Source organism: Eschrichtius robustus, chromosome 13, assembly GCF_028021215.1.
Source record: "Eschrichtius robustus isolate mEscRob2 chromosome 13, mEscRob2.pri, whole genome shotgun sequence".
Lineage (NCBI taxonomy): Eukaryota > Metazoa > Chordata > Mammalia > Artiodactyla > Eschrichtiidae > Eschrichtius > Eschrichtius robustus.
In genome coordinates, this window is record NC_090836.1 from 43888279 (window position 1) to 43908407 (window position 20129).

The window sequence follows — 20129 nt, forward strand, 5'->3', positions numbered from 1 at the left end:
TATGCCAATGTACTAAAATTTTTGGATGAAATGGACAAATTCCTAGAAAAAGATAACTTTTAAAATTGACTTAAAAAGAAATTCAAAAACTGAATAGTCCTATTACCATTGAAAATATTGAGTTAATGGTCAAAAATATTCCCAACAAGAAAACTACAGCCTGGTTGATTTCACTGGGAAGAGTAACAAATATTAAGGAACAAATAATCATGATCCCCTCACAGACTCTTCCAGAAAAGAGAGAATGAGAGAATACTTCTCAACTTACTATATGAGCCTATTTTATGAATTATTATTTTATGATATCAAAACCTGACAAGGGTGATAAGAAGTGAGAATTAGAGGCCAATTTCATCCATGAATATAGGTGCAAAAATCCAAAAGCATTTATAGATAAATTATTAAAATCAATAAGAAAGTTTAGAAAGCTTGTTGCATATAAAATTAATATGCAAAATATATTCTATTAGAATAAAACATAAAATATAAAACAGAACATAAAAATAATATATAGAAATACAGACTATAGGAATAAGCAGTTAGAAAATATTAATAAAATTAATAAAAGGATACTATTTACCTACCATCAGAATGTATGTAGGAAAAAAATCTATCAAAACATGTACAATATAAAATGTTCTATTAGTCAACCACATATCAGTACTTTAACACACACAAAAAGTTGATTTCTCACTCTCATTCACTCAAAATCTGCCATGTGTCTGGGTGATTATCCAGGTAGCAATTTGGTAATTCAGGTTGCTTTGATCCTGTGGCTCCATGATCTTGCCATGAGGCATCCTCCGCCATCACCAAGGCAGGAAAAAAGCTGCTGGAGAGTCTTACATTAGCAAGTGAATGCACAGGCTCAAAAGGGACACTGTCAATTCCACTCACAACCTATTAGACAAATTAACCACACAACTTCGCTTAGTTGCAAGAGAGCTGGGGAAGTATAATCCTCCATATGTCTGGAAGAGATAGAAGAATTGAATGTGGGTGGGCACAATAAGTCTCCAGCACAGACCTTTAGGGAGAAAACTATAAAATATTGAAGACATTAAAGAAATCTAAATAAACAGAAGATAGACCATATTTAAGGATTAGAAGATTCAATATTATAGAGGTATCAGTTTTCTTTAAATTGATCTACAGATTAAATAGAAGAGTCTCTTATATGGTCGCAGACAGGTGTTCATTGCAAAGCTGGAGTCACCTGAAGGCTCAACTAGTCTGGATGCCTAAGGTGGCTCACTCCCATGATGCTGTTGATGCCGGCTGGAGGCTGGAAACTCAGCTGGGGCTGTCAACTATAGCACCTACAAGCTGGACTTCTCATAGCATGGTGGCCGCATCCTGAGAGGGAATAACTTGAGAGAGTGTCTGGAGAGTGAGACTTCCAAGGGGGAAGCTGAAAGGTTTCTTCTGATCCAGCTTCATATGTCACAAAGCATCACTTCTGCCATGAGCCCCTAAGACCAGCCAGATTCAAGGGAAAGGTAAATAGAACACCTCCCAGTAGGAGAAGTGTCAAAGGATTTGTGGCCATCTTCAATCTGTCACATTTGACAGACATTCAAAATTCCAGTACTTCAAAGGACCAAGAGTAGTCAAGACATTGTTAAAGGAGAAAAAGAAAGTGGGAATACTTGCTTTGGCATACCATAATTTATTTTAAAGCTTCAGTAATTAGGACAGTGTGATTTCGGCCCAGGTATAGACAAATAAACCAGGTACCTTCTCTGTAGTTCCTTCATCTTTAACATATGGCTTCTGCCTCCTGGCCTAAGATGATTGCTTTAGCGCCAGCTATAACTTCTGCAGCCAGAAGGCAAGATGGTGAAGACAAGAAGAACACACTCCCATCGCATTAAAGATACTTCTAGAAACTGAGCATACCATCTCCACTTATAAAGAGTCAATTTAGGCCAGAGCTTAATCACATAAGCATACTCAATGCAAGGATGGCTAGAAAATGTACTCTCTAGTTGGGTAGCCTGTGTCCAGTGAGAGAATTCTATTACATACAGTCCACAAACACATGAAGAGATGTGCAACAATATTAGTTATCAGGGAAATGCAAATCAAGATCATAATGAGATACCACTTTACATCCTTCTAACTGGCAAAAATTTAAAGTGACAATACAAGAGTGGAAGAAGATACAGACTCACAGGATCTCTTTTACATTACTGGGTTCAGTTATAAATGGTACAAACAATTTGGAAAACAAGTTTGCATTATCTCCTAAAATTGTATAATTAAATGATTTTTGACTCAGCAATTCCACTCCTAGAGTACTCTTGCATACACAATCATGCAAGAGCGTTTGATGAGAGGCTGGGCGGACTCAGGCCTGGGGCCGCGTGGACACTCTGGCCCCGGTCCAGTGGCGACGGCAGAGGCCAGAGGAGCTGCAGATTCCGGGGAACTGGAAACGGGCCTGCAGGAGATTGGAGGCAGCTGCACAGGAGCAGGGCTGCCCCCAGGTGAAGGCGAGCACCCTGGAATCCTGGAGCCGGGAGGAGCACCAAGGACAGACAGTGGCCAGGGGAGACCAAGTGTGGGGATTCTTCGGCTCAGCCTTCCTCCAGATGCACTGCGGGGGAATCTGGACATTTTAACCATACAGAGAATTGTTAGAAGATGCAAGTTGAAAAAGGAAGATTCCAATTGTGGTTTGGAACCCTCCTGTGCCAGCAAATGTAAATCTCTCATGGATGGATGTGGGTGCCCACCTGTTCAAATAGCAGCCCGGTTTGTCCTCTCCATCCGTCAGGTAATCCCATGGGCCTCTGCGCCAGAGCCAAGAGGATCCCGTCACTTCAGAAGAGCCTCCAAATTATTACACAGTAGGCCTCCTTTCAAATGCATCTTGCTTGAGAAGATCACTTGCATTATTTAAAAGTTTAAGAAAATTCGGTATCGAACATCCTGTGAGGTTTGAGAATCCTGTGGCTTATGGACCCATAACTAGATGTAGCCCTGCTTTATACTTTTCCATTGTTTTATGGATGTATCCAGGGCTATGTACTCTTTTTAAACAAAAGTCTTATTTTTATATTTAAAATGCACTATAATCTTCAACTGAATTTTACTAAATGCTAGTACTCAGTCTGTTCTGTGTGAGTCCCTAACTGAAGTTATCAGGCACAGGACCAATTTTATATTAAAATGGAAATTTCTCATTAAAAAAAGAAGAGTGTTTAGGACTTCCCTGGCGGTCCAGTGGTTAAGACTCCGCGCTTCCACTACAGTGGGGCGCAGGTTTGATCCCTAGTCAGGTAACTAAGATCTTGCATACCTCCCTGCTGGATCAAAAAAAAAAAGAGTGTTCATAGCTGCACAATTTATAGTAGCAGAAACTTGGAAACACCCCAAATATCCATCAATAAAGTAGCATGATAACTGTGGTATACTCACACAATGGAGTGAATATACACATAGCAACAAAGATGACCGGACTGTAGCACCACACGACAATATGAATGAATCTTAGCAATATGTTATTCAGTGATAAAAGTAGACAGCAAAAGGCTACATACAGCATTTACATCCTTTAAGCTAAAATACTAGAATTATATATGTGTAATATACATAATATATATACTTTGAAGGAATACCTAAAGATGCAATACAACAATATATAAAGGAACAAAACAAAGGGCATGAAATTCAGGATTATAGCTGCCTTGGGTGGGGAGAGGCAGGGGATACATTGGGAAAATCACGTAGTGTATTGTCAAGTTCAAGCTTTCGTTTGGAGGTGGTATTATGGGTGTTTATTGCCTTGTTAAAAGTAATTAACTAATTAATAAGCTAAATAAAAGCAGACTATACAGGCACCAATAATGAGAACTGAGGATTGTGATTAATCTGATTCAGCATATATGAGGTCTAAGAAAGAGAAAGAGAAAAAATTAAATCTACATCAACAATAAGCAAAACAAAAACAAAAACATGAGACTTTAATTACGATAGCAAGAAAAACTATAAAGAATCTAGGAATCGATAGACAAGTGAACGCTGTCTGGGTTGATACCTGCATGTAAAAAAAAAAAAAAAAAAAATCTAGGAATCAACCTAACAATGAATGTGTAAGACCATGCTGGAGAAAATTTAACATTATTAAAGAACATAAAGGAAAACCTGGAAAATGGATATATACCATGTTTGTGGAGGAGAAAATTTAACATTGTGAGGCAGTCAACTTTCTCCAAATTAATCTATAAATTCAATGCAATTCCTATCAAAGTGCCAGCAAATTTTTTCTAAAGAATTCAACAAACTTATTTGCATTTTTTTTTTTTTTTTGGCTGTGTTGGGTCTTCGCTGCTGCGCACGGGCTTTCTCTATTTGCGGCGAGCAGGGGCTATTCTTTGTGGCGGTGCACAGGCTTCTCATTGTGGTGGCTTCTCTTGTTGTGGAGCACCAGCTCTAGGCATGCAGGCTTCAGCAGTTGTGGCACACGGGCTCAGTAGTTGTGGCTCGCGGGCTCAGTAGTTGTGGCACATGGGCTTAGTTGCTCCACGGCATGTGGGATCTTCCCAGACCAGGGCTTGAACCCGTGTCCCCTGCGTTGTCAGGCAGATTCTTGACCACTGCGCCACCAGGGAAGTCCTGCAATTTTATATGAAAGAATAAAAATCAATTTTGAAAAAGAAAATGAAATATGGAGAACTCACCCTATCAGGTAGTCAGACACACTACAAAGCTGGAGTAATAAAATCAGTGTTGCATCAGCACTGGAACAGTCTAGTAAAATGATATAAGAACTCAAACACAACATAAAACATTAAAGAAGACTTGAAGTTTATATATGATAAAGATGATGCTACAAATCAGGGGAAAGAGAATTGTTTAATAGATGGGGTTATTTCACTAGTTGGAGAAAAGGCTGGATCTTGTATTAGTCTGTTTGAGCTGCCATAACAAAATACCACAGACTGGGAAGCTTAAACCATAGAAATCTACTTTCTCACTGTTCTGGAGGCTGGAAGTCCAAGATCAAGATGCCAGCAGGGTTGGTTTCTGGTGAGAGCTCTCTCCTTGGCTTGTAGATGGCCTCTTCTCACTGTATCCTCACATGGTCTTTCCACTGTGCTCACACAGGGGTGGGGGAAGGGAGGAGAGAAAAAGAGAAAGAGAGCGTGCTCTGGTGTCTCTCCCTTTTCTAAAAGGACAGCAGTCCTATTGGATTAGGGCCCCCTATGAACTCATTTAGTCTTAAGTACCTCCATAATATCCCTGTCTCCAAATACAGCCACATTGGGGGTTAAGCCTTCCACATATGAATTTTAGGGGGACACAATTCAGTTCATAACAGCTCTCTTCCTCACACCATATATAAAAGTAAATTCCAGATGGATTAAAAACTAAATATTAAAAATAAAACTGCAAGATTAATAAGAGAGATGAAGATCCTTGTGATCTTGGAGTGGGAAATTCTTCTTAAGCAAGACCCAAAAGCACAAAGTATAAGGAGATTTTTTATGAATTTAACCACATCAAAATTCAGGATTTCTTTCGATGAAGTTCACCACAGATAAAGCTAACAGAAAGGTTTATATTACAGTTGCCACATTTAAAACCCACCTGACAATGGGTTTATTATCTAGAATATTAAAAGGAGTTCCTGAAAACTCAATAAGAAAAAGACAGGAAATTCTAATAGAACATTGGACCCAGGCTATGAACAGGTGATTCACAGGAGGGGAAACAAGAATGGCTATCAGGTATGTGGAGAGATGCTCAACTTGTTGATAACCAGAAAAATCCAATGTAAAATAGCAATATCCCTTTATAGTTCTGTACCATCAGATTGATAAATATTAGAAGGCCGAATAAGTACAAGGGTTTGTAATGATTTGGGAGACTTTTATGCACTGTTGGTGGGTGCACTGCAAAATAGGGAGCAATCTGACAGTACCTGGTCAATAAGTATGTATGTTCCCTATGACCTAGCAGTCTCAGAGATGCTCTTTTTCAGGTCTACAACTAGATATGTACAAGGATGCTCACTGCAGCATTATTTGCAGTGGCATGAAGTTGGAGGCAACGTAAGTGTCCATCACTGGAAGAGTAGATAAGTAATATGTGATGGATGCACACTATGGAATTCTATGCAGCAGGAATAAGAGGGAAGAAAGAAAGAGGTTAAAAGGTACACCTCACATATTTTATCAAGAGAGCAAAGATTTTTTTTCAGGAGCCTCACCCATCAGACTGCTGCTTGCATTTCATTGGCCAAAAATGTGTTACCTGGTCACACCAAACTATAATAAAAGGTGACTAGAGAGAAGGGAGGTTATGGATAGGGATTCTATCATCTAATCCGTGATTTCTGACACATAATCTGGTAGATTTCTTCTAACTGCTGCATAGAGTCCATAGTGTGCATTCACCACATTTTACTGTGATGGCTAGAGGTACAGCAGTCATCTTGTGACCATGAGGAAAAGTCAAGAGACTCCTAGAGAAGGCCCTGACAACATAAAGTTACTAAATCAACACCAACAGCTTCTTATGCCTGAACTTTTTATCCCATATGAAGAATAAACCTCTATTTGTTTAAGCCACATGTGTCAGTTAGGGTTCAATTGCAGACAACAGAAATAAATCTGGCTAGTTTAAACGGAGAAGCAGGCTCTAGGTCCTGGAACAACTCCCAGCTTTGAGAGGCATGTGACCTCTGCCTATGATGGGGAAAACAACAGTCACTACTACAGGAAGCTGATGAATCAGGAAGCTGCTCACCAGGACCCTCCTGCATCTGTCATGACCTGTGACAGCAAAACGGATGTCCCATGCTACTTAGTTCTATTCCAAATTTATGCCTCACACAAGAGTAGAACCTAAATCAGATTCCTAGCTCACAAGAATCTAGGAGGTGTCACTTTAGCTTTCCAGCTTCTGTAGTTTTGGATGGATGTTGAACTGCCAGAATGTGGCAGTCACCACACCACTGAGGTCAGCTTTTGGTTACTTACAACCAAAGGCACTCATGACTGGCACACTGCACAGAATGCAACAAGGCCAGATCCCAAAAACATAACGCTGAGTAAAAAGAACAAACACGATGAGCTCTGTAGCACAATCTAAGGTGTTACTTAAAACATACACAAATCAACACTACCTTTTTCAATGAAATGTACATTTTCAAGGATATACGTGTCAATTGGTAAAGGAAAGGAGGAGAATGGGCTGTGGGGATCAGGGATGAAAGAGATAAACCAAATAAAGTAAAATAAAACAAGAGAGAGATCTTGTACAGTCTGATAGTGGGAGTGATATAAGCAGAGCAATATGATTGGCTCCATTTTCTACACCTGAGGTCCAAAACCAATTCATTAAATTTGATATTTAATAGTAATTTAACTTAAAGAATAATTTAGTAATAATTTATTAATTTAATAAATAATTGTAAATAAATGGTTTAATTTAAATGATTTAAGTATTAACACAATTTAAATATTTCATTTTTAATTTACCACACCAGATTAATCCATTAAACTTAATATATCATGATTTTTGTACCCCTAATTAAGCAATTCTTTATACTTTAATTTTCCCAGAACCTCAAAAAATAGATTCAGGTGACCCCTGGCACCCCACCTCCGTCCCAGCCCCTATTTAGTGAGATGTCTTCATCTGCACTCTCTCCCACCACCCCGCCTCACCACGCCCTACTCCACCAAGGAGGAAGGGACTTCAGCTTTCGGGGCCGAGTTCGGAAACCTGGCAGCCCTTCCATCGCCGAAGGGTCTCGTTCTGCGGCAGCTGGTCTCCCCAGAAGGCCGAAGGTGAGCGCTTCGGCGGAGAGGCGGATCTTACTCTCAGAGCCGCCTCCGCGGGGGAGGAGCCGCCCTGACTCGGGCCCCGCCCACTCCGGCCAGGCTCCTGGGGCGGGTGTTGGTCGGCTTGGAGAGGAGAGTAGCGTCCCCGCCCGCCCCCCCATCCCTAACAAACCCGGCTTGATCCAGCTCAGCCCCGAGGTGTCTGAGGCAGCTTTTTCTAAGTCGCGCCATCTGCTACCTGCGTTGCTTCCTGGGGCAGATAGTCCACCTCGAGACACTCCAGAGACCCCGTGCGTGTGCTCCCAGGAGTCTGGGGGGGGGTGCTGTGGGCTCCAGGCTGGGCCCCAGCAATGACTGCCTCCTAGGGACCCTCCAAACCCCAGGTAAGGTCCCATGGGAAAGAGAAGACCGCCTCTCTCCTTGACTCTCACTAGGATCCTCACTTGCAGTGAACGACTTCGGCCCTCTTAGGGTTCTTGCCCTTCGGCATCCCTGCCAGGGGCTTGTCCTCTCTCCAAGGTGGATGGGACCGGAGGCTCCCGTGGGAAAAAGCTCTCCCCAGGGCCAGTTGGGCGATTCGCAGCTGCTGGGACCCCTCCCGGAATCCAGGGAGACTGTTCCCTTCATTCTGTGTTATAGATGCCAACTGCGTGAGGAGGGGAGACTCGCCTTCTTGCCCCCAGGATGGAAGAGGAGGAGCTGACGTTGCAGAAGGGAGGGCTGGACGTCTCTGAGGCCCTGTCCCGCCCCGACAATGAGACCTTTACCCCAAGCTGCACGCTGGGCGCCCTGTACTGGGCCTGTTTCCGCAATGACACTGCCCAGCTCCAAGCCATGCTGGATGATGGGGTCTCTCCAGAGGAGGCCACCCAGGTGGACAGCAATGGGAGGGTGAGCTACCCTGGGTGCTTCACAGGGCAGCAGGGGGCGCTCTGTGTCCTCACCACGCCACACTCATCCTTAGAGAGTCTCAGGATCAACACCCACAGCCTGGGTCCTCGGGAGGGAGGGAGTGGGTGAGAGTGGGTCTTCACAGGGGCTGGAACATCTCTGGGACAGTTGTGGGTTTAGAAGGCACAGGGCCTCCCAAGGAGCTCCTGGAGGAAAGCACCGGGGCTGAGCTGTCCCTCCCCCAGACAGGCCTCATGGTCGCATGCTACCACGGCTTCCAAAGTGTTGTGGCCCTGCTCAGCCGCTGTCCTTTCCTGGATGTGAACCAGCAGGACAAAGAAGGAGACACAGCCCTCATGCTGGCTGCCCAAGCAGGTGAGAGGCTGCTAACCCCACCCTTTACCAAACCCCATCACCCCCCAGACCCGGCCACAGCCCCACACTCTTTGCACCGACGTTCCCCCACCCCAGATGCTGCCTTGTTGGGTGGAGGGTGGGTTTGGGGCTTTGTCTTCCCTTTCTTGGGTAGCTAAGCTCTGCCCTTGGTGCCCTGCAGGCCATGTGCCTCTGGTGAGTCTCCTGATCAACTACTATGCTGGCCTTGACCTGGAGCGCCGGGACCAGCGGGGGCTAACTGCGCTGATGAAGGCCGCCATGCGGGACCGCTCCGAATGCGTGGCTGCCCTCCTCATGGCAGGTGCATGGGGCCTGAACCAAGATGTGTGGCCTCCAGTCCCTCCCCCACGCCTCCCCACCAGACACTAAATCAGCTGTCATAGTTGCAATGAGGAGAGAGGTGGAGATGGAAGATCAATCCAGGCTGACTTCCTGGAGGAGGGGAGTGTGCTGGGGCTTCTCACAAGCGACAAAGTCCAGCTATTGATAGCTCTATTTGCATTGCGAGTGGCGGTCCCAGAAAAGAAAGCTTGGGAGGATAACCTAGACCAGCTGGAGAACCTAATACAAAGAAGGCTGGTATCTGGAACCAGATTCCTAAGTTCTCATCCCGGCTCTGCCACCAGCTGAGTGACCGTGGGCAAACAGCTTCCCTCTCTGGGCCTCACCAGTGTAAGATGAGAGTGATGGCTTTCTCTGGGCTGATTTCCAGCTCTGATGAGCCAGGGTTCCAGGAATGCAGTGACGGGTAGTTGAGACGTGTGGCCGTGTAGAGTTGTTCTGGGGTGAAGTCCACACTGTCTGTGGAGTCTTGGGTCCTCATTACTCCCTGAGGTGGGGCTGCCCTCTGTTGTTCACTCTGGGGGACCCCAGCCTCCAGCTTTTCCCTTTCCCATCCCGTCAGAGTGGGTTTGGGGTGAGAAGGGAGGAAGCTCTACACCCCCTCCTTTGTCTCAGAGTGACTGCCACTCCCCTCGCTCCCAGGATTAGGGGTGTGTGGTGGTGAAGAGAAGAACCAGGAGTGGGAACCATCAGGATCCCCCCTCCACCTGCTCCAGAGGGTACAGCTCGCCCCCCACCCGTCCTGGGCAAACTTCACACCACCCCTCTGGTCAGTGCCTTGGCTCAGGAGGTCTGTTCTTCCCCAGGTTTGGAGATACCCATCCCCCCAGTAGGTCTCTGTGAAGTCTTTTCCCCTCGCTGGACTCCAATTTCTCTATCAGTCCTAAACCGGAAGTTGGGATCTGGGACTGGTACTGTCTCTGGGCTGTAGCCACAGAGGGGCCCCAGCTTCCAGCTGCAACAGGATGGGACTCTGTGGCTTTGCATGTAACCCCAATCAGTCCTGCTGCTAAAGAGTCTGCCCGTCTGCAAGTCACCAATCCCTGTCCTACCCCATGTCACCCCCTGCCCGCCCCCAGGTGCTGACCTGACTGCAGTGGATCCTGTCCGGGGCAAGACAGCCCTGGAGTGGGCATTTCTGACCGACAGCTTCGACACGGTGCAAAGGATCCAGCAGCTGCTGCGGCGGCCCCAAGTGGAGCAGCTCAGCCATCATTACCAGCCTGAGTGGCCAGCCTTGCCCGGCCTTGTGGCCCAGGCCCAGGCTCAGGCCGCCCCGTCTTTCCTAGAACGACTTCAGGCCACCTTGAGCCTCCCCTTTGCGCAGTCTCCTCAGGAGGGGGGTGTCCTGGACCACCTTGTGACCGTCACGACCAGCCTGGCGAGTCCTTTCCTCACCACTGCCTGCCACACCCTGTGCCCTGACCACCCACCTGCACTGGGCACCCGAAGCAAGTCTGTGCCAGAGCTGCTAGGCACTGCCCCGCCCCCTCCCCCAGTACCCCAACTCCCCCAGGAAGTCCCTGGCCCCCGGGTCTTCATCCCCTACCAGAGCCCTCAGGGTGTATTGAGCATGTGCCATCAGTGGCTCCAGCCCAGAGATAGTACTAGCCCCAGGCCCCAAGCCCCTAAGATCCTCCTCTCCAAGGCACCCTCATCTGGCATTCAGTGGAAGCCAGAGCCCAGGTCTGCAGGGAATCGAAGGCTGTCCCTTCCTGTCTGGAGGTACCAGGAGCTCAGGATGGAGAGGAGGAGGCAGGAGGAGGCCAGGTTGGCACAGAGCCAGGGGACGACGGGATAGGCCGGGCTGGGAACAGGTAATCAGGCCGCTCCCTGAGGCTCCTTTGCCCTCTAGAGCCCCTTCTGCCTTCCCATCCACCTCTGTCTAAGTGACTGTACTCTCAGCCTGTGTACAAGGTTATTCATACAGCATCGTTTGCAACAATAAAAGAGTGGAAACAACCTAGGTGTCCATCAAAAGGGGACTGGCTAAATTGATTCTGAGTGTAAATACTGCACACCCGTATGATGTATTCTATACAGTGGCAGAACAAGAGTAAGGAAGCTCTTTATGTTCTGATGTGAAACTATCTTCAAGATGTATTAAGTGAAAAAAAAAACAAAAACCAAAAAAACAAGGGCTGGAACAGTGTATATGGCATGCTACTATTTGTCAAAGTAAAATCTGCACCAAGATAAACTTGACTAATACAGACATGTAGTGAGTACGAAGATTTATTTAACTACTTAATGAGCAAACTAGCAGGATGGATCAAAGGAAGAAATGAAAAACTCTTATTGACATTCAGGGGAAAAAAGAATGCTTGAATAAGATTGCAAAGTTAGATACAAAAAAATCAATTGCTACCTGGCAATAAAACCATAACTGTTTTTTTTTTTCCTACCAGACAAAAATAATTTGCTATTTATCAATCTTCTACTAGTTAACCTCTTAACTTTATAGTCTGCGCACTAATCAATAGTAAATCGTATAGCAAACTTAGTTACTTCCCCTGAATGACCCATAGGTGGGGTTATTAGCCAATGATCTAAAATATCTTTGAAAGGGCACTTAGTGATTTTTTGGTGTGCCTTATTTACAAGTTTTGGGTATTTTTTCTTAACGTATTTGTTGCATAAATATATTTGCTTGCTTATTTGTGATAATGAAAGCAACCACTTATAAGGTGCTTACTATATTCATTAAGACATTTAACACTCCCAATAATCCTATGAGGATTTTATCTTTGAGGACACAGGGTACAGAGAGGGTAAGGAATTGCCCAGGTTCACACAGCTAGAAACTGGCAGAGATCAAGATTGAGAGCCAGCCATTCCAGTTGTAGGGGCCAGACTCTTCATACCAAACCATGCTGCCTCACAGCACCTTTCTGGAAAGAGACATGACAGATTTTTAGGGAAGAAGACTAAGCAGCTGATCAAGGGTGGAAGGGAGACTTTTCACTAAGTATCTTTTTGAAACTTTAGGCCTTTGTAAAAAATAAACTTGATTTTTTCAAACTTTCGTAGATTTATAGAAAAGTTGTGAAGATCATGCAGAGAGGTTGCATGTACCCCATACCCAGTGTCCTCTTTTATTAACATGAGTGTAGTACATTTGTTACAATTAATGAACGAATGTTAATACATGACTATTAATAAAATCCATTCTTAATTCAGCTTTCCTTAGTTTTTTCCTAATATCCTTTTTCTGTCTAGAATTCCTTTCAGGAAACCACATTACATTTAGTCATCATGTTTCCATAGATTCCTCTTGAATGTGACAGTTTTCTCAGATTTTCCTTGTTTCTGATGACCTTGACAGTTTTGAGGAGGATTGGTCAGATATTTTGTAGACTGTCTCTCAGTTGGGATTTGTCTGATGTTTTTCTGAAGAGATGAGGTTTATGGGTTTTTGGGAGGAAGATGTACCATTCTCCTCACATCATATTCAGGGTACCTCCTATCAAATGACTTGATCACCTGGCTGAGATGGTGTTTGTCAGGTTTCTCCACTGTTATGTTCCTCTTTTTACCGCCTTTCTATATGGTACTCTTCAGAAAGAAGTCATTATATGAAGCCCACACTTAAGGAGTAGGGAGTTATACTCCGTCTCCTTGGGGGTGGAGTATCTACATAAATTATTTGGAATTCTTCTGTACAGAATGTTTCAACTTTTTAGTCAAGTATTACCAAATTTTGAAAGACTTGAAAATAAATCTGCTCTTGTGTCCATCAAAAGATGAATGCATAAAGAAGATGTGTTATATATATGTACATATACACACACACAATGGAATACTACTCAGCCATAAAAAAGAATAAAATTTTGCCATTTGCAACAACATGGATGGACTCGGAGGGCATTATGCTAAGTGAAATAAATCAGACAGAGAAAGACAAACACTGCATGATATCACTTACTTGTGGAATCTTAAAGAATAAAACAAACTAGTGAATCTAACAAAAAAGAAACAGACTCACAGATATAAAGAACAAACTAGTGGCTACCCGTGGGGAGAGGGAAGTGGGGAGGAGCAAGATAGGGTTAGGGGATTAAGACGTACATACTACCTTGTATAAAATAAATAAGCTACAAGGATATATTGTACAACACAGGGAATATAGCCAGTACTTTATAATAACTATAAATGGAATATAACCTTTAAAATTGTGGATTACTATGTCCTACAACTGAAATTTATATAATATTGTAATCAACTATACCTCAGTTAAGAATAAATACGTAAAACACATCTGTTCTTTGAATAGAGGAAAACATACACACACACACACACACACACACACACACACACACACTGAGGTGACAATGATATTAGGGTTAGGTAGTGTGTGATTTCCCCCAGAGGGTTCTGAAGGCAACTATGGTGAACCAGAATGGGTTCAAGGTTAACTTTGCCATTTCCTACCTGTGTGATCCTGAGTAAGACACTTAAGTTTCTCTTGCCTCTTTTCTCATCTGTTAATTGGGGGCAAATAGGGTTATTGGAAAGATCCATTAACTAATATGGGTAAAAAGGCTCTGTAAACCGTAAAGAGCTGCCAAGAGTTGAGGTGCTATGGAAGGGCCCTGGGGAACCGAGTTTGACCGAGTTGCTTCCGAACCTCTGGGATGGAGCTAGAGTTCTTTCCTCCCCACCCACTGCTGAAATCAAAGCACATGAAGCCAGCCCTGGCCCTGGGCATTGCAGCCAGGGAAAGAAACTACATCTACAGGCTTGGAACAGCATGGAAGTTACATGCTTCAGCCTGAGAGTTGGCCTGTGGCCTTGGGCAAGTTATTGGACCTTTCTGAGCCTCAAGGCTCTTATATGTAGAGTGAAGGTTATAATGACTTGTCACCAAAGGGCTGTTGTGAGAATTAAATGAGCTAATGCAGCACTCCGCACTGTGCCTGGCCTTAATGCCATCATTATCCTATGTAATCCTCACAACCTTCCTCGTTTACAGCTGAGGAAACTGAGGCTATGAAGGTTAAGGTACTTGCCCAAGGTCACCAGCTGGTAAGTGGCTAAGTAGTACTTGGAGTTCAAGTCTGTCGGACTTGGAGTTCAAGTCTGTCGGACTTGGAAGCCCATGTCCCTTCCGTTGCAGCACGCCCGGGCCAGAGAACTATCCCTCTGTGGCTCTCCCTCCAGGCTCGCTGGCTTGGGGTAGATCTGGGCTAGCAGGTGGTAACGCCTTGTCCATGGGTCAGACAACAGTTTCCAGCAGAGGGAGCCTCTCCACCTTGGAGAAGACCCACCCCTCCATCCCTGACCATCTCCGGGGCCACTAGAGTCCTAGGCCAAGCCATTTCTCTCTAACCCTCTAACAGCTCCTGACAGCCTTTCAGGCCACCAGCAAGGAAAGAAGTCTAGTGGGCTGCCCTAAGTCCACGTCTCCACTAGCACCCCCAGCCTGGCTCCTGCGGCTTCCGAACTGAGTCCTGGTCAGCAGAGGCCAAGGAGCCCAGGACAAGGTCCCTCGTGGTGAAGCACACAGACCACATCAAAGCCACTCTGCTACGGCCCACAGACGTGGGTTCGAATCCTGACCCCGCCTCTTATCTCTGTGACCAGGTCCTCTCCCAGCCTCGGTCTCCTCCTCTGTAACATCCAATGGTGATAATATTTCATCGCTGCTTCCCAGAGTTGTTGTGCGGCCTAAACAGCGGGAGGCATGCGAGGCATGGAGCACGGCCTGGCTCATGGTCAGCGCCCGGTAAACAGCAGCTTTTGTTACTGTGCTGGGCGGCAACGGGTAAGGAAACGGCCAAGGGGGCAGTTCCGTGGAGGAGGCCAGCGGACGTGTCCTTGGAACCCCATGGCCTCCCCTGTGATTCTAGGCTATTATTCTGGTGGCCCCTGAAGTGAAAGCACACACTTATCCCAGACAGCCTTCTCAGACCGGCTCCCACACGGCTCTGCAGCCCAGCGCCCCCAAGCCCAGCCCACTCCCCATCACCATAGCGCTGATGGCGTGCCAACCTGGCAGACAGGGGCTCCTACAGAGGGGACTGCAAGGTTGGCTGTCCTGACGCACACTGGGATGTCGGCCAGGCTGTGGGGACTCCTGGGGAACCCTCCCCTCACTCCTGCGAGGGCAGAAACCGTGTCTGTCTCCCTAACCCCTAGGTCCGTGCCCGACCCATACAGGCTCAATAAATGTGTATAGAAAAGAACTGAGTTCAGGCTCCACCAAGGTCTGGGATGCTCAGAGGGGCCATTATCATCTCCCGCTTCTTTTCAGGGGCTGCCCTGGTTCCAGGAGTGGCAGTGGCCCTGGCTATTCCAGGGCACAGCCTAGGAAACCCCTGTTGGGTCAAGAGAAGGCAAAGGAGTACATATATGCGGGGAGGACAGAAAGGCAAGCGGGGGCTCATTTGTTTGGGTCCCCTTTTTCCCAAACTGGGGCATCTTGACAGGATTCCCTCCTCTCCAGCAGTCGTACTTTCCAAATGGTTGAACACATCTATGTACCTCCCATCACACCAGCCGCCAGGCCAGCTGTGCCCCTCCTCCTCAGAGGGACCACGGCTTCTCATGGTTAAGGAAGATACTGCGTTTGAAGGGAGGACTTGAGGGCAAGGCTTGGGGTTGGATGGACTCTGCAACATCCCTCAGAGTCACACAGGTAACGTCACATGCGGATACAGGGTCAGCCAGGGGCCCTAGGGGCCTGCAGGCTCACAGGCACAGAAGTACACACAGGCCCACTGGTCCGCAAACTTCTAGTACCATACAGAGAGGCCAGCCATACAAGCACACATAAACACACCCCATCACACAGGTGCACAAACACATAGGTTCACTGACAAAGGAAAAAATAAAGACAGGGTCTCCCCACTCCCTGAGGTTCCTGGCCCCTCCCCTGCCCTTCCTATCCCCTGTGCCCCCAACACGTTGCAGTCCCCTGTCCAACCGGCTCCATACACAGCCTGTGTGACGGTGGTCGAGGCTGCAGAGTCTGTCTAACCATTGGGAGCAGGAGTTAGGGGGCTGAGGGAGGGCCAGGCCTGACCCTCGAGTCCTCCCCACAGACCTAGGTATCATCTGTAACTATGAAATCCATGGTCCCTCTCAGGGAAAGGAGAGAGGTGGTGGGGACTTCCCTGGTGGTCCAGTGGTAAAGAATCCACCTTCCAATGCAGGGGACTGGGGTTCGATCCCTGGCCGGGGAACTAAGATCCTACATGCTGCAGGGCAACTAAGCCCATGCGCCACAACTATTGATCTCGCGCGCCTCAACTACAGAGCCCACATGCCCTGGAGCCTGCGCGCCACAACTAGAGAGAGAAAACCCACACGCCACAACTAGAGAGAAGCCTGCAATCCGCAAAGAAGAGCCCACGCGCCGCAACAAAAAAGATCCCTCATGCCTCAGTGAGGATCCCGCATGCCTGAACAAGGATTCCGCATGCCACAAAGAACCGCCGCAGCCAAAAAAATAAATAAATAAGAAAAGAAAGAAAGGAGAGAGGTGGGCAGCTAAAGCCTAAATCCTTCTTTGTGGTTGTTTCCTCCAGCCCAGGCTTGGCTACCCCCCATCCCCTACATACTACATCTGTGATTTGCCCTGGGGGACAAGGGGCAGAGGCCTGCAGATGAGGGAGTCTTGGAGACAAGAGCTCGCTGAGAGCCCTCAGTACCAGGCCCCCTGGCGCTGGGAAGGGCAGAGCCTAGGCACGGATGCTGGAGGGGTAGGAAAGGGGCAGGATTTGTGGCATTTCCCCTCCAGCTGGAAACAAAGGCACATTCCTGTGTCCAGCTCCAGCAATCTGGTCCCACCCACCCGAGTGGCTGGAGCTGAAGGAAATCCCGCTGGCCTCTGGCCTCACCCAGCCACTCAGCCTCTCTTTCAAACAATGACTGTCCCAGCTGGGGCCATTACCAGCTCTCAAATCCTGGGGACCCCCTCCTTGTCCAAATAACAAGCCTTCTCCATTGGGGATGGTTCCTTTAACTCCTCAGACTCTCTCCTCAGGCAGCAAGGGTCCCTGCAGTAGCACCCAAGAGCCTGCCAGGCCTCTACCCCCTTGCCAGGCAACTCTGCCCACTCTCACCACAGCAAACTCAGGTCCTGCTTGTGTTTAGAGTGGGCAAAAGTCTTGATGCCCCTGGGAACTCCTGTGACACCCAAAACGCTCAGCCAGACCCTCAGGACATCTTCAAGTCCTGAGACTCAGTGGAACATCCCCCCAAAACAAGATCATTCACCTCAGCTAGTGGACACACCTTCCTTTATTGCAGCAAAATTGCAACTCTAGGGAAGAGTGGAGATACCACGCTTCTGACTTCGTGAAGAGTCAAGAGATACTGTGTGATACCAACAGAAAGGAACTAAAGGTATATTATTAAATTTACAAAAGAATAACATATGATCAATAATTAGAAGGGAGAGAACCTAAATGACCTAAATTCCAAAGCTTTTAAATCTAGAGATAGCAGAAAGACAAATACTGCATGGGATCCCTTACACGTGGAATCTAAAAACAAGTCAAACTCATAGAAACTGAGAGTAGAAAAGTGCTTGCCAGAGGCTGAGGGGTGAAGAAACAGGGAGAGGTTGGTAAAGGGTACAAACTTTCAGCTGTAAGGTGAATAAGGTCTGAGGATCTAACATATAACATGGTGACTATGAAACTGAGTCCCCCTAAAACCGAGTTCCCTTACCAAGTTTATGATTAATCTCTTTATCCAAAATTTATTCCCTTTCTGGTCCCCTCTGACCTCAATCCTGTGCTAACTGAACACTAATCAACCAGAGTCAGATGACTAAAATTGCAGTTGTTGATAACATTATTCATGACTAAAATTGTTATTATAAATATCACCATTAACGTACAAACTTTAGGTTGTTTCTCTAAGGCAAGATCAGCTAACGGACCCCTAATCCATGGACCAACTAGCCAGAGAATCGTAAACCAGAAACATCCTGACTTTCGAAACTACGATTAAGAAATGTCACAGAAATGTCCGAAGACGATGATTAATCCTAGCCTCTTTGTTCTTCCCCTTAAAAAAACCCCTAACTCAGAGACCATGTGGGAGTGGATCTGAGGCTTCTCTCCTCCTCCTTTACTTGCTGCCCTGCAGTAAATCCTTACTTTGCTGCAAACTCCTGCTGGCAGAGTTGGACTTTCTGCGTGATGGGCCCACAAGCCCTTTGCTCAGTGACAACTATAGTTGATAACACTTTATTGTATAATTGAAATTAGCTGAGAGAGTAGCACTTAAATTTTACTCACCAAAAAACTTCTCATCAAAAAAAAAAACAAAATACAAAGATAAATATGTGAGGTGATGGATGTGTTAATTAACTAGATGGGAAGAATCCAGTCACAATGGATACGTATATCAAATCATCACGATGTACATTTTAAATATCTTTTGGTAAAACCTTGCATCTGTTTAAAAATTGAAGTTTAGTTGATTTACAATGTTTATACTGTAAATACCTTACAATTGCGTTTGTCAGTTATACCTCAATAAAGCTGAGAACAATCTAGAGATAGAAGTGTAAACATATTATTTAGAGTTATAGAAGTAAATGTCAGAGAAATAAATAGCTTTGGGAAGGGGATGGCCCCAGCAAGAGGGTCTGGGGATGGACACAGTCACTTCTCATTATAAACTCTTCTGCAGAATTTTTAAAGTGTATTTACTCTGCGCTTATTTGGGATCCCCTGAGTTATTTTCAGAATGGCTGCCTCACGCCTCCAAGCCCTCTGCAGTGGCTCTACATTCACCTATACAGCAACCCCTCAGAGAGCTATTCATAGAAGAGGCAGTATTTAGTGCTCCTCTCCGAACAGGTAAGGAGACTGAGGCCCTTGTCACACAGGCAAGCCTGTGCCCTCCTGGAGACTCTCAGTTCATGCTCCTTCTCCTGCCTCACAGCTCAGTCTCCTTCTCTCAAAACCAGACAGCTGTGAGAGTTGCACAGCTAGAGAAGAATGTTCCCAGGTATTTTGCTTTTATTTGGAGAATGTGGTGCAGATGGAATTCGCAGCCCCTTTTTACAGTTATAGAAGCTGAGCCTGGGTGCCCTCCTCCAGCACTGGGGCCGGTTTGGAGGAGGAGAGTCAGGGCCTCGAGGAGGCCCGTGGGGAGGGGCAATCCACAGGTTGCTGGGCTGCCGAGGAGGAGATGGGACTGGGGCAGCTTCTCAGCAGAGCCCAGGCCCCCGAGGCATTGTGCGGGCGCTGTCTCATCTCAGCCTCCTGCCCTGAAGTGCCGTCCCTTTCTTGAGAGCTTCCCTCCTGAGATGACTCATCCTCAGGGCTCCAGCTGGGCAAGGAGTGGCCAGACCCATCTAGGGGACATCCTGGAAGAGCTGAAGAGGAAGAGGAAGGTGACCCACTGGCTCAGAATGTGGCCCCTGTCTGCCAGCCTCTTCCTGAGGTGCTGGACAGAGCTCTGGCTGCCCTACCCTCCCCAAACATTAGCAGTGGCCAAACTGTCTTTTCACCTGAGCTGTGGTGTCAGGGCCCAGGACCAGGTGGTTTCCTGAATCTTACAGCCAAAGGAGATAACACAAGGCTGGGAAGAACCTTTGGGAGGATCTGGTCTAAGCCAGGCTGGAACCAAGGCCCCACGCCCCCTGGTTTACTGCTCTTCTCAGGACTCCATGGTAATGGAGTAATGGTGTAAGGGTGCCTCTGGCCTGAGCGGAGGAGACCTAGGGAGGGCACGTCCTCT

The 20129-nt window shown here is 46.5% G+C and overlaps 1 protein-coding gene, 1 long non-coding RNA gene and 1 pseudogene across 5 annotated transcripts; 2 read left to right on the top strand and 1 right to left on the bottom strand.

Annotated features, from left to right (window-relative positions):
• The first annotated feature begins 716 nt into the window (after nt 1-716).
• On the top strand, nt 717-2643 carry LOC137775801 (uncharacterized protein C10orf143-like; annotated as a pseudogene).
• A 1473-nt stretch (nt 2644-4116) lies between these two features.
• On the bottom strand, nt 4117-7807 carry LOC137775675 (uncharacterized). Of its 2 annotated transcripts, none has more exons than XR_011076063.1 (3): nt 7680-7807; nt 4983-5098; nt 4117-4620 (listed from the first exon to the last, which is right to left on the bottom strand). It is a non-coding gene; the product is annotated as an uncharacterized lncRNA (long non-coding RNA). The 2 variants fall into 2 exon arrangements; XR_011076061.1 differs by having other exon boundaries at nt 4975-5098.
• Nucleotides 7592-11434, top strand: ANKRD33 (ankyrin repeat domain 33). Of its 3 annotated transcripts, none has more exons than XM_068560438.1 (5): nt 7592-7802; nt 8436-8687; nt 8933-9062; nt 9244-9384; nt 10505-11434. In XM_068560438.1, the coding sequence occupies exons 2-5, from the start codon at nt 8481-8483 to the stop codon at nt 11224-11226; spliced, it is 1200 nt and encodes a 399-aa protein (XP_068416539.1). In that variant the 5' UTR covers nt 7592-7802; nt 8436-8480; the 3' UTR covers nt 11227-11434. The 3 variants fall into 3 exon arrangements, with proteins under 3 accessions (XP_068416539.1, XP_068416541.1, XP_068416540.1); XM_068560440.1 differs by having other exon boundaries at nt 8436-8669; XM_068560439.1 differs by lacking the exon at nt 7592-7802 and adding an exon at nt 8143-8179.
• The last annotated feature ends 8695 nt before the right edge of the window (nt 11435-20129 follow it).